General features: G+C 43.1%; 1 protein-coding gene across 4 annotated transcripts in view; it reads right to left on the reverse strand.

Moving 5' to 3' along the window:
- Positions 1-1,397: 1,397 nt before the first annotated feature.
- Positions 1,398-18,899, reverse strand: part of LOC110535571 (E3 ubiquitin-protein ligase RNF152) — a 54,468-nt gene continuing 36,966 nt past the window's right edge. For 3 of the 4 annotated variants that reach the window (XM_021620639.2, XM_021620640.2, XM_021620642.2), the window contains one exon: positions 1,398-6,846. In XM_021620639.2, coding sequence (XP_021476314.1) covers positions 5,797-6,432 — 636 coding nt within the window. In that variant the 5' untranslated portion in view covers positions 6,433-6,846 and the 3' untranslated portion in view covers positions 1,398-5,796. Of the gene's footprint in view, positions 6,847-16,258; positions 16,681-18,899 lie in introns of those variants that run through there. The other variant, XM_036935301.1, reaches the window with a different exon arrangement.

Below are 18,899 nucleotides of genomic sequence, written 5' to 3' on the forward strand. Positions count from 1 at the left end.
CACTAGATGGTTAAAAAGAAAATTGGGCAGTGAAACGTGGCTACTCAGCCAAGAAAAAAACCTCACCCAAATGTATAACCCCGTTGGAAAATAAATGTCCTGTTTGAAAAAAGTGTGGAGATTGTTTGGGATAATCCATTCTAAAATGTCAGTGACATAATATTACATTTTGTGATCATTAAAATTCATGACACTATTTTCAATGACTATTATGTTTGTTGACTTGAAATAAATGTTTATTTTATCTAGCTTTGAGGTGCATTTGTTTCATGTGTGGATCCAATTGGGGTACGTTCAGTTCCATGTTTGCTAAGTGGCTTGACTGTATGTACTGAATGACACGTTCCCCCAAAACGTTTTTCAAAGTTCTTGAACAGACTTTGAGGTATGTTTGCTCTATTTGTTGAGTGTGGCTTGAAGCAATGAGTGACATATTTAAAGCACCAGGGGCGGTGCGGCAGGGTAGCCTAGTGGTTAGAGTGTTGGACTAGTAACTGAAAGGTTGCAAGTTCAAATCCCCAAGCTGACAAGGTACAAATCTGTCCTTCTGCCTCTGAACAGGCAGTTAACCCACTGTTCCTAGGCCGTCATTGAAAATAAGAATTTGTTCTTAACTGACTTGCCTAGTTAAATAAAGGTTAAAAAAAGGGCAAAGGTGCATTTTGAACACACAACCCAACCCCTCCCCGTTTTTCAACTGGTTGTTCAGAACAGAATTGAATGTTGCACACTTTTTCTGTACTCAACAGCCCTGCCATTGGTAGGCCTACGTAACCATTTCCAGTTTCAGGCAATTTGACCCATTTGATTCTGGTTGGTCGAGAGGGCTGGACGTATTTAGACAACGTGCTGCTGTTGCTTTAGCTTTCAGGTATTAGACTTGAGTCTTTCTGCAGTTTTTTGCAGTGTTTGGGCGTTTTAACTTTGTATCCGTTATCTTGCTACAGTAGTATGTTGTATCTTTTTTGTAAATAGATGTATTTGTCAATACATTTTGTTTTTAACTTACAACCCTTTTTCCGTCATCACTTTTCTTTTTCACGCTACTCCATCTGTATGCTCCCCATCTGTATGCTCCCCATCTGTATGCTCCCCAACTGTATGCTCCCCAACTGTATGCTCCCCATCTGTATGCTCCCCAACTGTATGCTCCCCAACTGTATGCTCCCCAACTGTATGCTCCCCAACTGTATGCTCCCCAACTGTATGCTCCCCAACTGTATGCTCCCCAACTGTATGCTCCCCAACTGTATGCTCTCCAACTGTATGCTCCCCAACTGTATGCTCCGAAACCCAACTAACTAGGTTGCTGCGTCCGTTATTCTTAACAAGAGTGTTATTTGGTTTGAAATAACAACTATTTGTTGAAAAAATAAATCACTCAAAAAGACTGCAGGTGAATTTCAGACAGTTTATTTAATAGATCACTGAAACAGCTGTGTGTGTCTGTCGAACCTGACACAAACAGAAACTACTACTGGAACTTTACATCACTAACTGACAAACACACAGGCACAGACTTGACAACCCTTGGTCTTCTTCTCTCTGTGTCATACACACTCATTCATAACGTGTGTTCTAGAGATAGAAAGGTGAATGTGTTGCAAATGGCACTGTATTTTCTATATAGTGAGCTATATAGGGAATAGGGTGCCATTTGGGACGCACTTTGCGTTTCTGACATAGGAGCAGCAGGCATGACTGGATGGGAACAAAAACATTCCCTTTTAGTCTTCTTACCAAATTACCCATATTCAAATGCCACTTGGTGGGCGCTTCAAATGATCAGAGCCATGAAATAAACACTGGAATGAAAAAAGTATTCTATCCAACGTTACGCTGGTATTCAAGCCGATTTCTAATTTGGTCAATGCGACAATTTATACGTCATTTCTGATTGAGCCGACATATGCAGTGTTTACCGTGAATGTGGTGTCCACGATCGGGGAACATTGCCTTAAAAATGTGCATTGCCGAAAAAGCATGATTGGATTGAATCGCAGCATAGCCCTTTCCTGCAGTCAAATTAGTTAGTGGCCTCATGGGTGGAATGTTATTAATATTTTTTATAATTTCATAATTAATAAACAAAGATTTTTTTTAACTCCAAAAATCCAATGTTTCTATGTCAAACGTTGAAAAATATGTATTTTTCAGTCTTCTGTGATGTATATAAAGTGTAATTTTGTGATGCAAACTCAAAATGTAATACATTTAAACTCTATATCTGACATGGTACCGATGTCTTCTTGTTTAAGCCCAGAACCATGTGTGTGAGGTGTATACTTTTGTTTCAAAGTAGACTTGTTTAAGACTACGAAGAAACACTCGGTGTGACCCTGATTTAGCCCACTGCAGTAAAAGGTTAAGGCTACAGGATGTAGTCCTTGGCTTTGTACATGGACTGTTGTTGAAAGTAAACAGTGTCCTCTGAAAATGATTCCAGTTTTAAAAACAGGCTTTACTGTAGCATGGAAAGAAACATCTTGGTGCTGTACTTAATAGCACCCGCTATTCCTATGGGCCCTGGTCAAAAGTATTGCACGAAATACGGAATAGGGGTCAATTTGGGAAACACGATAGATCTACCCAGGGACGCAGTCCAAAAATCCCCAAATCCCCATTCTAATGTCTCATGGCTTCATTGTGCACAGACACCTTTTAAACTATACTATTTGACATTCCTCTGTACCTTCATTTGCATATAAAACCATATCCTCTACTGACTCCATCCAAGCAAAATCACATCATGCATCTTTTAACAATGGATCTATCGGCAGTACAACAGGGGTTTCAAACACATTGAGTCCATCGGTTCAAATCATTTTACTGGCTGCATGTATTAATACATAAAATAACACTGACCTAAAGCAGTGGTGGCTGGTGCCACTTTAAACCGGAGGATGGGCTCATTGTAATGGCTGGAATGGAATAAATTGAACGGCATCATACACATACCGTTCTAATAAATTCCTTTCCAGTGTATGAGCCGTCCTCCCCTCACCACCTACCACTGACCTAAAGAAACCCTTTAGGGCCAGACACCTGCTTCCCAAATGGCACCCTATTTTGTAAATAGTGCACTACTTTTGACCAGGGCCCATAGGATTCTGGTCAAAGGTAGTGCACTATAACATTATAGGGAATAGGGTGACATTTTGGGTTGCATCCCTATTAACTACTGTTATTGTTGTTTACTGTGGTATCTATCTACAGACAATGTAACTAGACTAGTCTGGTTTAATGGCACCATAAATTTACATCATTTTTTAAAATGAAATCTTCAGTATTTGTCTAAGATAACAATACACAGCGTGGCATATATACTTTTAGATCATTCCCTGGTTTTCAAGAAATCCTGGTTGGAACCATTCACAGCCAGAGAGGAAAAGGTTGTAGAAATGAGACACTCCAGTTGTCCTGGGGATTGGTTGTTTAGCTCTTACCTAAGGATGGTGGCTATCAAACTGAGATTTCTCACTCACTGACTGCCTTTTTAAGGAGTCCAATATTGAGTTACATTGGGGCCAATCACAGTGGCAGCCCAGCAGGTCTGTTCGATTGTTTTACAGGGTAGTGGGGATAGAGACAGCCTGTGACCAATGGCACCCTATTTTCTATATCGTGTACTATTGGGATGCATACAGAATTCTTGGGCAGAGGTTCCATCTTGGCCGTTGGTGGTTCCAGCACCAGATTGATAGCAGCCAGACCCAGTACAATTATCTGTAGGTAAGCGCTGATCAGCCAATCCCCACAAAACCTGGAATCTCTCATTTCTACAACCTCCTCCTCTCTGGCTGTGATTGGTTCCAACCAGGATTCCTGGAAATTTTGGGGAATATTGGAAAAATGTACAGAATTCTGCAACCGTAACAAAGAGCCTAACAAACCCACTGTCTTGAGCACTGATCCTAGACCAGTCCGAATGAATCTTCACACTGTCCACCAAGGTTTCTAACTTGCTGCAATAAGAACTGATTCTAGACCAGGCTACTATTACAGACAGACTGAAGTAAACATGTAAACACAAATAGAAAGAAGGACAACAAGGAAAAATACAATCATTCTGTACATGTCTGTACATGGCTGCTATACAAAACAGTTCACACTGTTTGTTTGTGATTACACTCAATTGCTTTAATACAGTAGATACCGGATCATAATAATTTTGTCAACAACAACAAGGATATTGTGTCCCACATTGCACCCTACTCTCTATATTGTGCACTACGTTTGACCAGGTCACTACGGGCCCTGGTCAAAAGCAGTGCACTAGACAGGTAATAATGTGCCATTTGGGACACAAACATGAAGAAGAAGAAAATATTTATAACTCTTCATAAATCAATGCGATTAGCATTAAGACTTGGACCCTCAAGCCCGCCCACTCTTAACCCCACCCAGCACCTTACTGTGACCCCACAGCCTCACATGAAGATCAAAGACAGTATTAGCATGAAGGGAGATCAGTGTGAGAGAGAGAGAATGTGACTTGACTTGCCTATGACTTGAGACCTGGTTATCACGGATGCACACGCCACGTGCTCTCTCTCTCGCACTGATCTCTCTTCATGTTAATACTGACCAGAGACCTCAATATTAAAAGCAATGACCATCTGTTCTCAGTGAAGGGCATTGGGGATAGACAAATCATTGCAACACTACATCAATCATTATTACTTTAGGCTGGCTGGCTACTGAAGACATGTAGTATGTGCTTTCTATCAAATATAGGCTGGTTTATAAGTATATAATACAACACAGAGATCACATATTTCCCTGTTTTTGTTTTTAAAACATCATTGATCAAAATACCACCACATACATACAGTACTGCATTATATATTGGAGCAACAGTAAGTAAGCATTCTGTTTTTAGACCATTAGAGAGATTCTGACAAAATTTGAAACACAGCAAGCGCTTCCCCAAAATGTCACCCTATTCCTACATAGTGCACTATATAATAAATAGGGTGCCATTTGGGACACAACCACAGCAAACAACCACCACCAGTATTGATTGATCAGTCCCTCTAGGAACAACCCTTGGCTAGAGGTGGTTTAGTGGATTCCACATACAGTAATTACTGGATTCACTGTCTGTTTCGCCTCAGTACTGAGGATAGAAATAAAGAAAGCAGACCTGGGTTTCAAATACTTGGAAAATCAATTGAAATACCTATCTGTTTAAAATTGCCTGACATAATAAACCAATAGAAAAGTCCCAAAACGTCATACCCCACCCATCTGGCATGCCAGGCAGACTTAACCAAACACTCAAAGTATTTGAAAAGATTCACATTTTTGTATTTGATCCCAGGTCTACCAAGAGGTCCAAAGACTATATTGCAGCTCCAGCTGGAGACACTGTATGTGCTCAGTACTGACACCACCAGTCCCCAGGGGTCCCCAAATTAGGTCCCCGGGTCGATAGGTCCACAAGGATACCTCAAATTTCCACGAGAATTCCATGAGGCTGAGGCCCTCCTTCTGATGGGGGGGGGGGGGGTTTGGGGAGTAGAGGGGTGCATCAAGTTGACGGAAAGGGGTGTGTGTTTTGTGTCTTCAGAATATCTCCAAATCAATAATAGGAGAAAATGAGTTTCAGTCCCCAGTTTATTTGTAGCAACCCCCTCTCTCTCTGTCTCGGTCTGTTTGTTGTTTTCTTGACCATCTATGATAGGTATAAAATCCTTTATCCTCATCATAATCCAGGCTGAGGAGGGTGGTGGAGCTACAGCAAGGGGGAGTGGGAGGGAACATGGTGAGTGACATGATGTCTGGCCCCTCCCCTCAGCCACAGGAGATGACAGTAAAACGTTTGGAGATGCAGGACATGTTGTGGAGCACGATACCCAGGAGAAAGAGCAGGACACAGGCTACCAGGATCACTGTACACACCCCGGACCACGTGGAGCCCTTCCCCCCTCCACCACCTCCTCCCCCGGCTCCCCTCCTCTCTGCCTCCTCCAGGCCGTCGAGACTCATCCCCAGGGGCTGCAGCTCAGGCATGGCCACCACCGCCACATCCACCTTCTGCTGCCCGCTGCCACCTGGCAGGAACCGGCAGCCAAGTTCGCCAGGCAACAGCGCCCTCTCCTTAGCAGCGGGCAGGGGCAGCATGTAGCAGCCATTGCTAGGCAGGCGGATGAAGACGGGCGTGTGCTCGGAGGCATGCGGGATGGCGATGACTGTAATGATGTCAGGGTCATCGGGGAGCTGGGAGACGGAGAGGCCGGCGGGGAGTTTGGTGACGCCACGGCACCAGGGGCAGCGGATCTCTTTCTGGCTGGACCGCATCTGGGTCAGGCACACAGAGCAGCACGTGTGTCTGCAGTCCAGCAGCTTGGGCCTCCTTCGCGGGCTGTAGTAGTTAAAACAGATCTGACACTCCAAGATGGAGTCCTGCGAGAGAGACCGAGTCTCCATTTTGTTATGGATTGTTATTATGGGTCCTTTATAGTAGCAATCACGAGCAATCACGAGAATAGGCTGGTTTCACAAGGCTAGGTGCTTATAGTTTCAGAAGAAGGGAGAGAACGTGCTCAATTATTATCCTATTGCATAAACAAGTGAAACGGTGCTTGTAACCCTTTGATGTAACTGGCTGTTTTTGTGTACTGCAACACAAACCAGGATGACAAAGAAGAATGCCTCTTATTATTTGACTGTAGTAGCAGGAAGCTAAATGAAATCCAGATCATCTACAAGGCACTTGATTCCTCCTCAGAGCAAAGCTGTGCTGTTTGAGTTCATAGCCCCTGCTCGGTGTCCTTCCACCCACCTGACCGTCTCAGTGTCGGTGTGATGTCACAGGATGATTGAGGTCACACGATGGTTCATCTGTGAAACAAGAGAGAAGACCGCAGTGTTAACGGGCTGAAGAGATTCACGGAGCAGAGAGAGAGAGAGTATGTGTGTGTGTGTGTGTGTGTGTGTGTGTGTGTGTGTGTGTGTGTGTGTGTGTGTATAGAACACTGATTGTGGAGCAGAAATAGGATCACAGGCATGGCATGGGCAGTGTAGCGGGCAGCCAGGCATCTAGGCTTTGTGTGTCCCGAATGGCACCCCATTCCCTATACAGTGCACTTCTTTTGACCAGAGCCCTATGGGGATTAGGGTGTAGCCTGTGTCCCCCTCAATCCCCCTGGGGCTGGCTCATCAGCCTGGATCTCTCGCATTCATTTTCACACAGATAAATCAGTTAGCTGCCCTGCCCCTATCAACGCTCTGCCTCTCTGCCTGGCTTTAACATCAAAAGGAACCACACACACACACACACACACACACTCTCTCTCTCTCTCTCTCTCTCTCTCTGCTCCGTGAATCTCTTAGCTCTCATCAGACACACGACAGAGAAATAACTAACATTACAGAAACGTGTGAGGAAGCTCATACATGCCACATCATACAGAGCAAAGAGAAGGGAAGGAGGTCGTCATGCCACAACCACACGTGATGGAAAGTGACATTATCATCCGTGACATATCCACATCAGATACAATAGGGTAACTCAGGGCACTAATGGCAGCAGAGGAGATCTGATAGTGGGTGGGATATAAGCATTTTTCATAATATTGCTAATTACTTTTTTTTATCTTCAGCCACAGCAGGAAATTAATTTGGTCATCACACTACACAGAATACATCAAAATCAACATACGTATTAGTTAGCCACAGGCTCTGTGAAAGTTTGTTCTCCCACTCTTCTTCTTACATAATCATATCAGCCATGTTAGTTAAGGCAATTCCAATGGTAACAGAATTACGCCCAGACTCAACATTTTTCACTTCAAATGTAAACCAAACAAAAAACACTAATGTCTAAGCTTAACAAACCACACATCTCTATGCACAAGGACTACTTTAACAAGATGTTACCGTAATTCTGTTGCCAAACGTTGCAACTTTTTCCAGATTTATTTGTTTATTTACTATTTACTCCTTCTTCTAAGTAGTCATTGTGCAGAGAGTTCTATGGTTTGTTCAATTTTAAAATCAATGGTTTTTGTTTGGCATTCATTTTAAAGTAAAATAAAAAGTATTAGCGTCATTCCGTTAACGTGGAATTGACATTAATCCATGTAGAATCTCTGTTATGACACTCACATTTACAGATGATTACGTTCTGTCAAAATATTGCTGTTAAAATGCCGAAGAGGGTTTTTTCCTACTCTTTATTTTCCTGTGAGCTGGGAGTGTGAAATGGAGGATCGGACTCAAAGCAAGGCAAGGCTTTTCTTTCCTCTTCCATCTCTAAGCCCTATAGGGACACTGTAGCTTGTACGGTAGTAGGCACATGTCTTAGTAACTGACTGACAGAGGGACAGTGACATGGAACAACCGTGAAACCTTTTCATTTCAAGGTGACCATAGATACTATTGATGTCAACAGTATTGTCAAATTATACCATGTCAATTAAACTCCTCAGCTCTAACAGCTGTTTGCTCACACGTTGTAATGGAATTATAGCCATAGAGAAGACATCCATGTGACATAGCGGGTTGTGTCCCAAATGGCTCCCTATTATCTATGGGTCTTGGCCAAAAGTACTGCACTACTTAGGGAACAGGGTACCATGTCACTGTCCCTCCACCTTTTGGGACTGAAACATCTATTTCTTGTGTTAGGTTTCTAAATCCACTGTAAATGCAACACATTTGCAGCGGTTAGCGTCTCCACCACACCCATCCGAACCTCACCCACTTCCTCCCTTCCCCTCTTTTCCTCTCCCTCTATCCCTCCCCGGGCAAAATGTATCTTTCTGTTTTGGTTCTGATGTGATACCCCCTTCACTCCTCACTCTCCGCTTGACCTAGTTTCTCTAAACCCTTCTGCATTCTCTACCACCCTTTCAAAGTCAAGTAAAATGCAGAAAATGCAGTAATTTTAGTTACGGGGAAGAGAGAGAGAGAGGGGGGAAGATACAGAGGGAGAGAGAAAGAAGGAGAGAAAGGAAGGGAGGCAGATGAAGAGAGAAAAAGAGAGCGAGAGAGAGACCTGCCTGATGGGTAAGACAACCAGGGGTATTAGTAAAAACCCTTCATAAGATAAGGATTAGCTTTGATCTGACAAAAATGCTTTGTGGCTCAATATTCCCATACACTCATTATTTCATGCTCCTCTCCTTCCCTCCTTCATAATTTACTCTCTTCCCCTCCATCCTCTGTTATTTACTCTCTCTAAATACATTTCTCGACTGTTAGTCTGTCTACCTTTCTTTAGGTTACTCCTCTCTCTCTCTCGCTCTTTCACATTATAGTTTTGTGACCCATTTTCACATTTCACCTAGTGTGGGAGAGAAAACACACCTCACTGTCACTGAGCATAACTATAGGAGGTACGGCAAATCTAATTTCTGAACATCCTCTGTAAAACACTTAAAAGCAACTGTGAATGAATTCAAAAAAGTCTTAAGACAAGGTTTGGTCCGTCATATCATATGACTGTAGGAAGGAAATATGAAGTTAATATTAAGTAATGATGGTGAGTTCCCTACTGGAACCCCTATCCCTGTCCAGAGCCCCTTTGGACCCCTGGGACCATCCAAAAGGACAGATACACTCCCTTCGCTGAGCATAACTGGAACACACACGCACACACACACAAACACTCTGTCCCTCCAGTCTCCCCTGCCTCGCTCCACAGCACACACAATCAGCCGAAGGAAAAAGCTCACTCCTCCTTAAAGACAGCGGCTAAAAATAACCAAGGAAAGGACACACACACACTCCCAAAAATGATAAACTGGTTGGAGCAAGTCAGGGAGGGGGGTAACAAGTAGCAGGGGATTTGGAAGACAAAGGAGGAGAGGAGAGAAAGGGCACAGAAACACAGGTTAACACCTGTCATTGTAAATAAGAATTTGTTCTAAACTAACTTTCCTAGTTAAATAAATAAAATCCCAAATGGCACCCTATTTCCTTATATGCTCCAGTCAAAAGTAGTGCACTAAATAGGAAATAGGGTGTCATTTGGGAAAGGCTGGCCTCCTACAAATTAACATACACTTTCACAAAAAGTCATTACTATGTACATGTATGCATGAAAAGGCATTGATATTACACCACTTACACGGGTGGCCACTTACCAGTACTAAGACTAAAAACTCTGGCACAGTCAGAAACAGTTACTCTGTAAATTGAAACTAGAGGTTAATTGACATTACATGGCATGAGGCTAGGTCTAGGACAAACCCTTGACTAAGTTGCCAAGTACTTTTACGCTCCACACTCACTTCTAGTTAATCCTCCACTCAACAATTAATCTCAATAAGACAAAAAATGTATTATACATCGCAAGTGAAGCACACAAGCGAACAGAGAAGACCACATTTGCCCTTGAGAAAGGTGTATCTCGATGATGAAAAATGTGTGTGTGTGTGTGTTTGCCATGTGTGTCCAGAGGCCTGTGCAGTAGACTGCTGCAGGACACATTATGGCAATTTCCATCCTAAGGACCTAGCCCCTATCAGCACACACACACACACACACACACACACACACACACACACACACACACACACACACACACAGTCCCCATCCACAGACGTGCCTGCCAGGCAGCAGTACTATAAACTCTGGCCCACACACCCACATGAGTGTGACCAACAAACACACAATCCACTACCTCTCGGATACATCAGTAACACAGCTGAGGGGGAGGTGTGTGAGTATGTGTGTCCATGTGTGTGACCTGGAGAGGGAGGCGATCATACATCTCTTGAGGAGCTTGCATCTCATTCTCCAAAGCCAATATTTGACCACGTCCTTGGCTACCTTTCCTTTCTTATCAACAAACCCTAGTGGAAAACTGGAGAGAATAGATACAACACTAGGACCAGACTTACTGATTGAATTTCCCTGATCCTGAAACACAGACACCTCACATTGTTCTGTCTTAATCAATGTCTATCTAGCAGCTGGCTACATTATCAGAGATACAGGTAACTGCCAAAATAAAGGAAACACAAACATAAAGTGTTGTAGCCCTTTACACTTGTACCTGTATACAGGTTGAAAATGGTCGATTTGGGCAATGATAAGTGCATAAATTGGAACGCAGTGGCTGTATAGTAACATGCTATACTAGACCTCAGGCTCTGTCTGTATGGGTTTGACAAGAAGGAGGGATGGGGGAACAAGAAGATCCCCCATGCATTCAGCTAAATGTGCAACTTTTGCAAATGTTTTTGTTGTCTTGAGTGAGAGAAATGCTGTACATGTATTTTGAAAGATGAGACATAGAGGATTATAGTAAATACCGCGTTGATGTCATATAGGGAAGCCAAACATCCAGTCCAAATGTGCACTTCACATTTCCATCTCATAAAAAATCATATCTATTGTCAAAGTGGAGGATCATTATGTTTGATGTACAGTACCAGTCAAAAGTTCGGACACGCCTACTCCTTCAAGGGTTGTTCTTTATTTATACTATTTTCTACACTGTAGAATAACAGTGAAGACATCAAAACTCTGAAATAACACATATGGAATCATGTAAGTAACCAAAAAAGTGTTAAACAAATCAAAATATATTTTCTATTTGAGATTCTTCAAAGTAGACACCCTTTGCCTTGATGACAGCTCATCCCTCTACGCTCCTTTGAGACCCCTCTATCAAAGACTCTGAGATCTCTGCTAGCCATGGTAGCCAAAATAATGGGCAACTGGGCATTTTTATACATGACCCTAAGCATGATGGAATGTTAATTGCTTAATTAACTCATGAACCACACCCGTGTGGAGGCATCAGCTTTCAATATACTTTGTAGCCCTCATTTACTCAAGTGTTCCTTTATTTGGCAGCCTCTTATTTTTTTAAACTGCATTGCTGGTTAGGACCTGTAAGGAAGCATTTCACTGTAAGGACTACACCTGTTGTATTCGGGTGCATGTGACAAATACAATTTAATTTGATTTGGGATATACACTGAGTGCACACAACATTAGGAACACCTTGCTAATATTGAGTTGCAACCCCTTCTGCCCTCAGAACAGCCTAAATGTGTCAGGGCTTGTACTGTTAAAAGCATTCCACAGGAAGGCTGGCCCATGTTGACTCCGATGCTTCCCACAGTTGTGTCAAGTGGGCTGGATGTTCTTTGGGTGGTGGACCATTCTTGATACACACGGGAAACTGTTGAGTGTGAAAAACCCAGCAGCATTGCAGTTAAACTGGCGCACCTGGCACCTACTATCATACCCTGTTGAAAGGCACATACATATTTTTACTTGCCCACTCACCCTCTGAATGGCACACATACACAATCCATGTTGCAATTGTCTCAAGGCTTAAAAATCCTTCTTTAACCTGACGGATTTCATGGGGATTCCTTTATTATGCTAATTTGATTTCAACAGGGGCGCGGACATCGGCTCTAAGGGTGTAACCTTTCTCGTCCCCTTCATCAGTCGTGGCTGAACGACGACAACATTAACATACAACTGTCGGGTTGTACAATGTACCGGCAGGATAGAACAGTGGCGTCTGGTAAGACAAGGGGCAGCGGTCTATGTATTTTTGTAAACAACAGCTGGTGCACGATATCTAAGGAACTATTGCTCGCCTGAGGTAGAGTATCTCATGATAAGCTGTAGACCACACTACCTACCGAGAGACCTTTCATCTGTATTCTTTGTAGCTATTTACATACCACCACAGTTAGAGACTGGCACTAAGACAGCATTGAATGAGCTGTATTCCGCCATAAGCAAACAAGAAAACGCTCACCCAGAGGAGGCACTCCTAGTAGCTGGGGACTTTAATGCAGGGAAACTTAAATCCATTTTACCATATATGAGCCCTAAAAGCTCATCAATAAGCTAAGGTCCCTAGGACTGAACACCTCCCGCTGCAACTGGATCCTGGACTTCCTGATGAGCCGACCCCAGATGGTAAGGGTAGGTAACACCACATTCGCCACGCTGATCCTCTACACAGGGGCCCCTCAGGGGTGCGTGCTCAGTCCCCTCCTGTACTCCCTGTTCACTCATGACCTCACGGCCATCATTCAATTTGCCGATGACACAACAGTGGTAGGCCTGATCACCGACAATGACAAGACAGCCTATAGGGAGGAGGTCAGAGACCTGGCCGTGTGGTGCCAAGAGAACATCTTCTCCCTCAATGTGATTAAGATAATGGAGATGATTGTGGTCTACAGGAAAAGGAGGACCGAGCACACCCCCATTCTCATCGAAGGGCTGCAGTGGAGCAGGTTGAGAACTTCAAGTTCCTTGGTATCCACATCACCAACAAACTAACATGGTCCAAGCACACCAAGACAGTCATGAAGAGGGCACGACAAAACCTATTCCCCCTCAGGAGACTGAAAATATTTGGCATGGATCCTCAGATCCTCAAAAGGTTCTACAGCTGCACCATCGAGAGCACTTGTTGCATCACTGCCTGGTAAGGCAACTGCTCGGCCTCCGACCACAAGGCACTACAGAAGGTAGTGCAAACGGCCCAGTACATCACTGGGGCCAAGCTTCCTGCCATTCAGGACCTCTATACCAGGCGGTGTCAGAGGAAGGCCCTCGAAGACTCCAGCCACCCGTGTCATAGACGGTTGTCTCTGCTACCACACGGCAAGCGGTACCGGAGCGCCAAGTCTAGGTCCAAGATGTTTCTATACAGCTTCTACCCCCAAGCCATAAGACTCCTGAACTTCTAGTCAAATGGCTACCCAGACTATTTGGAGCGGAATCAGTAGAATGGTATCAAATACATCAAACACATGGTTGCCAGCCATTTTATCCATTCCTGCCCTCAGAAGCCCCTACTGATCTACACTGAATGAAGTGGATATAACACGTGACATCAATAAGGGATTATCGCTTTCACTTGGATTCACCTGGTCAGTCTGTCATGGAAAGACCAGGTGTTCCTACTGTTTTGTACACTAAATGTCGATACAGATATCATGACAGGAAGAAATACTGATGAAGTGACATCAATCAATTGAGAGAAGGGTCTTTCTGTGTTGTCTATGCATCCAAGAGCATAATAAATGTTATCAACTCTGCTGTCCAAACAAATATCTTTATGTTTTGTTAAATCAGACCAATTCAAAGCCCTTTATGGTATTATGTCTATTCATGTCTACTCAGAATTGTAGCCTGCTGCCTGTTGAAAATGCTTTCAGTCATGACAGTGAGCTGGGTTGTGTGTTGTGCAGAGAAGCAAAACAAGGCAAGCTGGAGTCTAAATCTCCAAATAAAATAAATACTAATCTTTCTTCTCAAGGTCTCTCAGGTCAGGATTAAATCCGATCAGTGGTAGATCCGCGTTATAGCAGGTTTGAAATTTAAAGGTAATTTCCAAGATATGCAACATTCACTGTGAATGAGGTCTTCACGAACGTGGGAACAATGCCTGTGACAGGTGCATAGCTGACAAAGCATATCCGGATTGAATCCCAGCCTTAATGTTGTGAACTCCGTGAAATACATCCAGGTTTAGTATCCTTTCCTTGATGTCAGTCATGGCTTACAAGCAATCAAGATTGCCATTTTTTGTATATCTCTGAAACTGAAATAATAAATATCCTAGTAATATCTAACCAGATCCAACGGATGATACAATGTTTCTGTCTTCTACACGCAATGGCAGCCACCTGTTCTATGATGAAATTACAGCGCAAAGCATCCTAATTATCAACAGCATTGCAATCCCTTTGTCTGATGATGAAAGGCGAGTTCAGACAGCACTGATGAGAAGTAGAGATAGTAGGACTACTATCTATGTGATTAAAGGAACAGTTGAAAGGAGAGGATGGGTGACTCTATCTACTATCTGCCAGACATATTTACTGATTGTGGAGATGTGAAGGAAACCACAACTGAACCAGACAGCTTGGAAAAAGTTGATCCTATTAGAAATTAACTCACAGTTTTTGACTCAAATTTAGCTGACCGTTAAGTATTAATCATATCTGTTAAAAATGTGAATAAGGGTTGTAGTTTCCTCGTGTGTACACCACCATTTTTAACAAAGTGCATACATTCTGCTGCTAACCAGCGGGTATTCCACACACACACACACTTCACTTCACTTCACTTCACTTCACTTCACTTCACTTCACTTCACTTCACTTAGGACTGGGAATGACATCATTCACACATCGGCAGGCAACGCAGCAATAGTGTATGTGAATGGGAACAGGAAGGGGATACCTAGTCAGTTGCACAACTGAATGCATTCAACCAAAATATGTCTTCCGCATTTAACCCAACCCCTCTGAATCAGGTGTATGTGCCTGTGCGTGTGCGCACATGCAAGCTTACAAACTCTGAAAGAGACGGCTTGAGCTTCTTACCCCAAGCACAGCACTACAGCGTGAGAAGACTACATACACTTGATGTTCTACTAATGCTTGATCTCTCAATGTCTTTCTGACGCACTCCGCTATCAGACAGTCCTCAAACACACACCGCTTTTAACACACACACAAACTTTAGTCTTCAAACACACACCCCCTTCAAAACTTGTTTACTTAACACATCATCTATTCTAGTGTTCAATAACATCCCGAGAGGCAAAACTTTCCTCAGCAAGTCAGTCAAACAGATGATATCTAGAAACAGAGGGAAGCGAGCGGAGATCTAACTCATTGCTCAAAGACAAGAACTGTCACATTACTTGAGTGTAATGTTGCTGGCGGTTCTTGGAAAGGAGTGAAGATATATTATCAAGAGAGAGAATGGATATTGTAGCACATTTTTAGAGTTGCCTGCCCTGAAACTGTTTCTTGTCACCTTATCAAGATCAACACCAGCTACATTGTCACTTTGTCATTATAATCATAGTAACAGTAACACATACTACAACCCTTAACCCTTCAAGTCCCTCGTCAGTGTCAAACTATCATAGTGGGCAGAACTGGTTGGAAGATATCATTTCAACCAGGTTCTGAAGCTGAAACGGTGCCATTTCAAACAGTTTTGCCCACAGGGATATTTCAAGATCATACCATAGTTAGATTATCTTTGAAATAACACTGCCAGAGATTTCAAGATTATACATGTTGTCAAGGGACATGTATGGTGAAAGTAGAGGGCGTCCGCTTAAACAATCACATCAAATACGTATATTTCCCTTCAGGTCTCTCTATCGCGCGCACATGCACACGCACACACACACGCACACGCACACACACACGTCTCTGTTGCCAGGCAGTGGAAAAGAAAAACAGACAAACCTAGGCAGGCCTGAGAGTTTTAGTATAATCTCATATTAGAACCTTACCTGAGCCGCTTAGCTCTTCCCCAGGGCTGTAGAGCTGGTTTAAACAGCATCATGCATACGCTGACTACAGTTATATAACTGTATCATGTAGACCCTGACTACTACCACTATACACTGTACTGTGTATACCCTGAATACCGCTATATGCAGTGCTGATACTGTATTATATATGTACACTGTACTATCTACTGTGCTAATACTCTCTCTCTCTTTACTGTAGCACAGCGACAGCTAAAGCACCATAGATCCTTGTGTTGTGAAACTGATGCAGAGGTAGCTAGCTACTAGAGATAAAAATCCATGCTCTGTGTACCGAATACTGAGCCTCCTATCATGTAAAGGGAGCCACCCATAGACATTATTTACTTAACAACTAGCCAGTTTACTAACCAATCAACAGCCAACCACCCAGAGATAATATAGTCAAAGGTTATGTCCCAAATGGCACCCTATATTCATAGAGCCCCATAGGGCTCTGGTCAAAAGTAGTGTACTACATAGAGCATAGATAGTGTCGCAGTAAATTTGGGATGCAGACAAAGGCTTATCTTAGCTCAGAGGCAAACACAATTGTAGGCTACAGCTATATCCCCTGTCGTTAGTTACTAAGGCAGGGCCTTACCGTGGGCTTTAAAGACTTACACCTGCGTTCCAAATGGCAATTTTTGTAGGGGTTGATACATTTTTTGTAATAGAAAATCAAGTGTGACTTTTCAAAGCGGAAATAACAAACATCAGAAGCCTTTTTAAACATTAAATACACTACGAGTTTTACATTTCCTGCAAGAGTTCTCTTGCAAGAGGGTGATCAAATTAAGCCCTGACCAGATGTACTACACTATAAAGGGAATAGGGCGCCATTTAGGACCCGGCTACACCAATGGGGATCAACGGAATAGCAGCATTGATTGTTCATTAATCAGTCAATGCGACCGGATTGTTAGCTCACTGAGTGGATTATAAATGGCTATTTCAGTAGGAAAATATCCCAGCTTGTCCCTGTGTGTGTGCATACAGACAAATCAATTCTAAAACAGTCCTTAATTTCAAGGGAAACAATGTGTCTATAATATAGTATATTTGTTATTCTAAGTTAAAATAGCTGATAATTCTTTGAGTATAAACCAATTATAAACCCTAATTCAACAGGGTAATTTTCTCAGTAAGGCTATCTTGACAAACATGAATCAAATCATGAGCTAACAACATTCAGCTTTCGCACATGCATTTACTTGCTCCCACAAAAATAGATTTAAAGAGCACTGCTACTGTTTATGGAATAGCTTGGATAACAGTAACTCTCTGCTCATAGATCTATTCATGTCCAGTATGAAATTATGAGTGGATCATAGTTTTGACTAGATAGCTGTGAGGTAGTTGTCCCCAATTGGAACAAAATCAGTGTGTGACAAATTATAAACCTGATCTGAGGAATGGGTCAGATTCTCAATCCCAGTAGGCCGTCATGACTCCTGCTGCCCTGGGACTGAATTTGAGGGATTACTGTTCTGTTGTCTCTCTCTCTCTCTCTCTCTCTCTCTCTCTCTCTCTCTCTCTCTCTCATTGAGGTGAAGAAAGGAGAGAGATATTTCATCTGACTGGTTGGCGTGCAGCGGTGGACAGCTCTGGCTGGTGAAAACACAAACAGATCGATGAGATGATTGGCACCACACGACAATCCCGGCCCTTGGGCAGCCCAGACACTCAACCTTCGTCCCAAATGGCATCATATTCCCTATGTAGTGCACTACTTGTGACCAGAGCCCTTTGGGAATAGGGTGCCATTTGGGATGCAAACACACACTCATGCCCCCCCCCCCATCTCATCTCAATCAACTTCACACAAGACCATTATGTAGGCCAACTCACACAAACACTATCAAACACACACATGCTATTTAACACCCTCCTAGATCCTTGGGTACACATTCTATCCACCCTAGTACACACATGAAAATACAGTGATGAAAGCTACTAAAACCACTTCTATCTTTCCAGAGGGAACGTCCTCTGTAAGTGAAATGGAAAAACTTAGAAAAAGGCTAACATTGATATATAGTGACAATAAATTAGCTTTGCTAGTGCTTTAAATCCTCCACCCTCTGGGACCCTGCAGCTATTAATTCCTTTTTGAGGACAGTCAGCTATCAAGTGTTTTTCTTCCTTTTCATTCCCACTGAAAACGTTCCCAGATGTTGGCAAATCAACAGCCTTTAATATTCCTCTACCCCCTCATCTCATCTCGTATCCCCCCTCGTTTCTGGCAAACTCAAACGCTGAAAAATGAGCTCTGTCTATTCTTCTCGTCTGACAGATGAGGTGGCCTTTGTGATGTACGTGATTTCTCCAAACTGCACGACAACGGGCACAAAGCAACAACGTCAAAGTAATGAGCATCCTGACAGATATCCCAGCAAAACTGAAGAAATTACCAACCCAAACAGGTAAGAAATTCGAACTCTCGTGAACAATAGTGATTCGGTTCTACACAAACATCATCAAGTCCATCCTCACCTCCTCGTTAGGGAATGAGTAGGCCCGCTCTAAGGGCAAACTGCAGCAGATTGTCCTCTCTGCTAAGAGGTTCATCAGCCGCCACCTGCCCTCCATCGAGGTCCTGCACGACTCCAGGGAAAGGCAG

This window comes from Oncorhynchus mykiss, chromosome 11 (assembly GCF_013265735.2).
Source record: "Oncorhynchus mykiss isolate Arlee chromosome 11, USDA_OmykA_1.1, whole genome shotgun sequence".
Classification (NCBI taxonomy): Eukaryota; Metazoa; Chordata; class Actinopteri; order Salmoniformes; family Salmonidae; genus Oncorhynchus; species Oncorhynchus mykiss.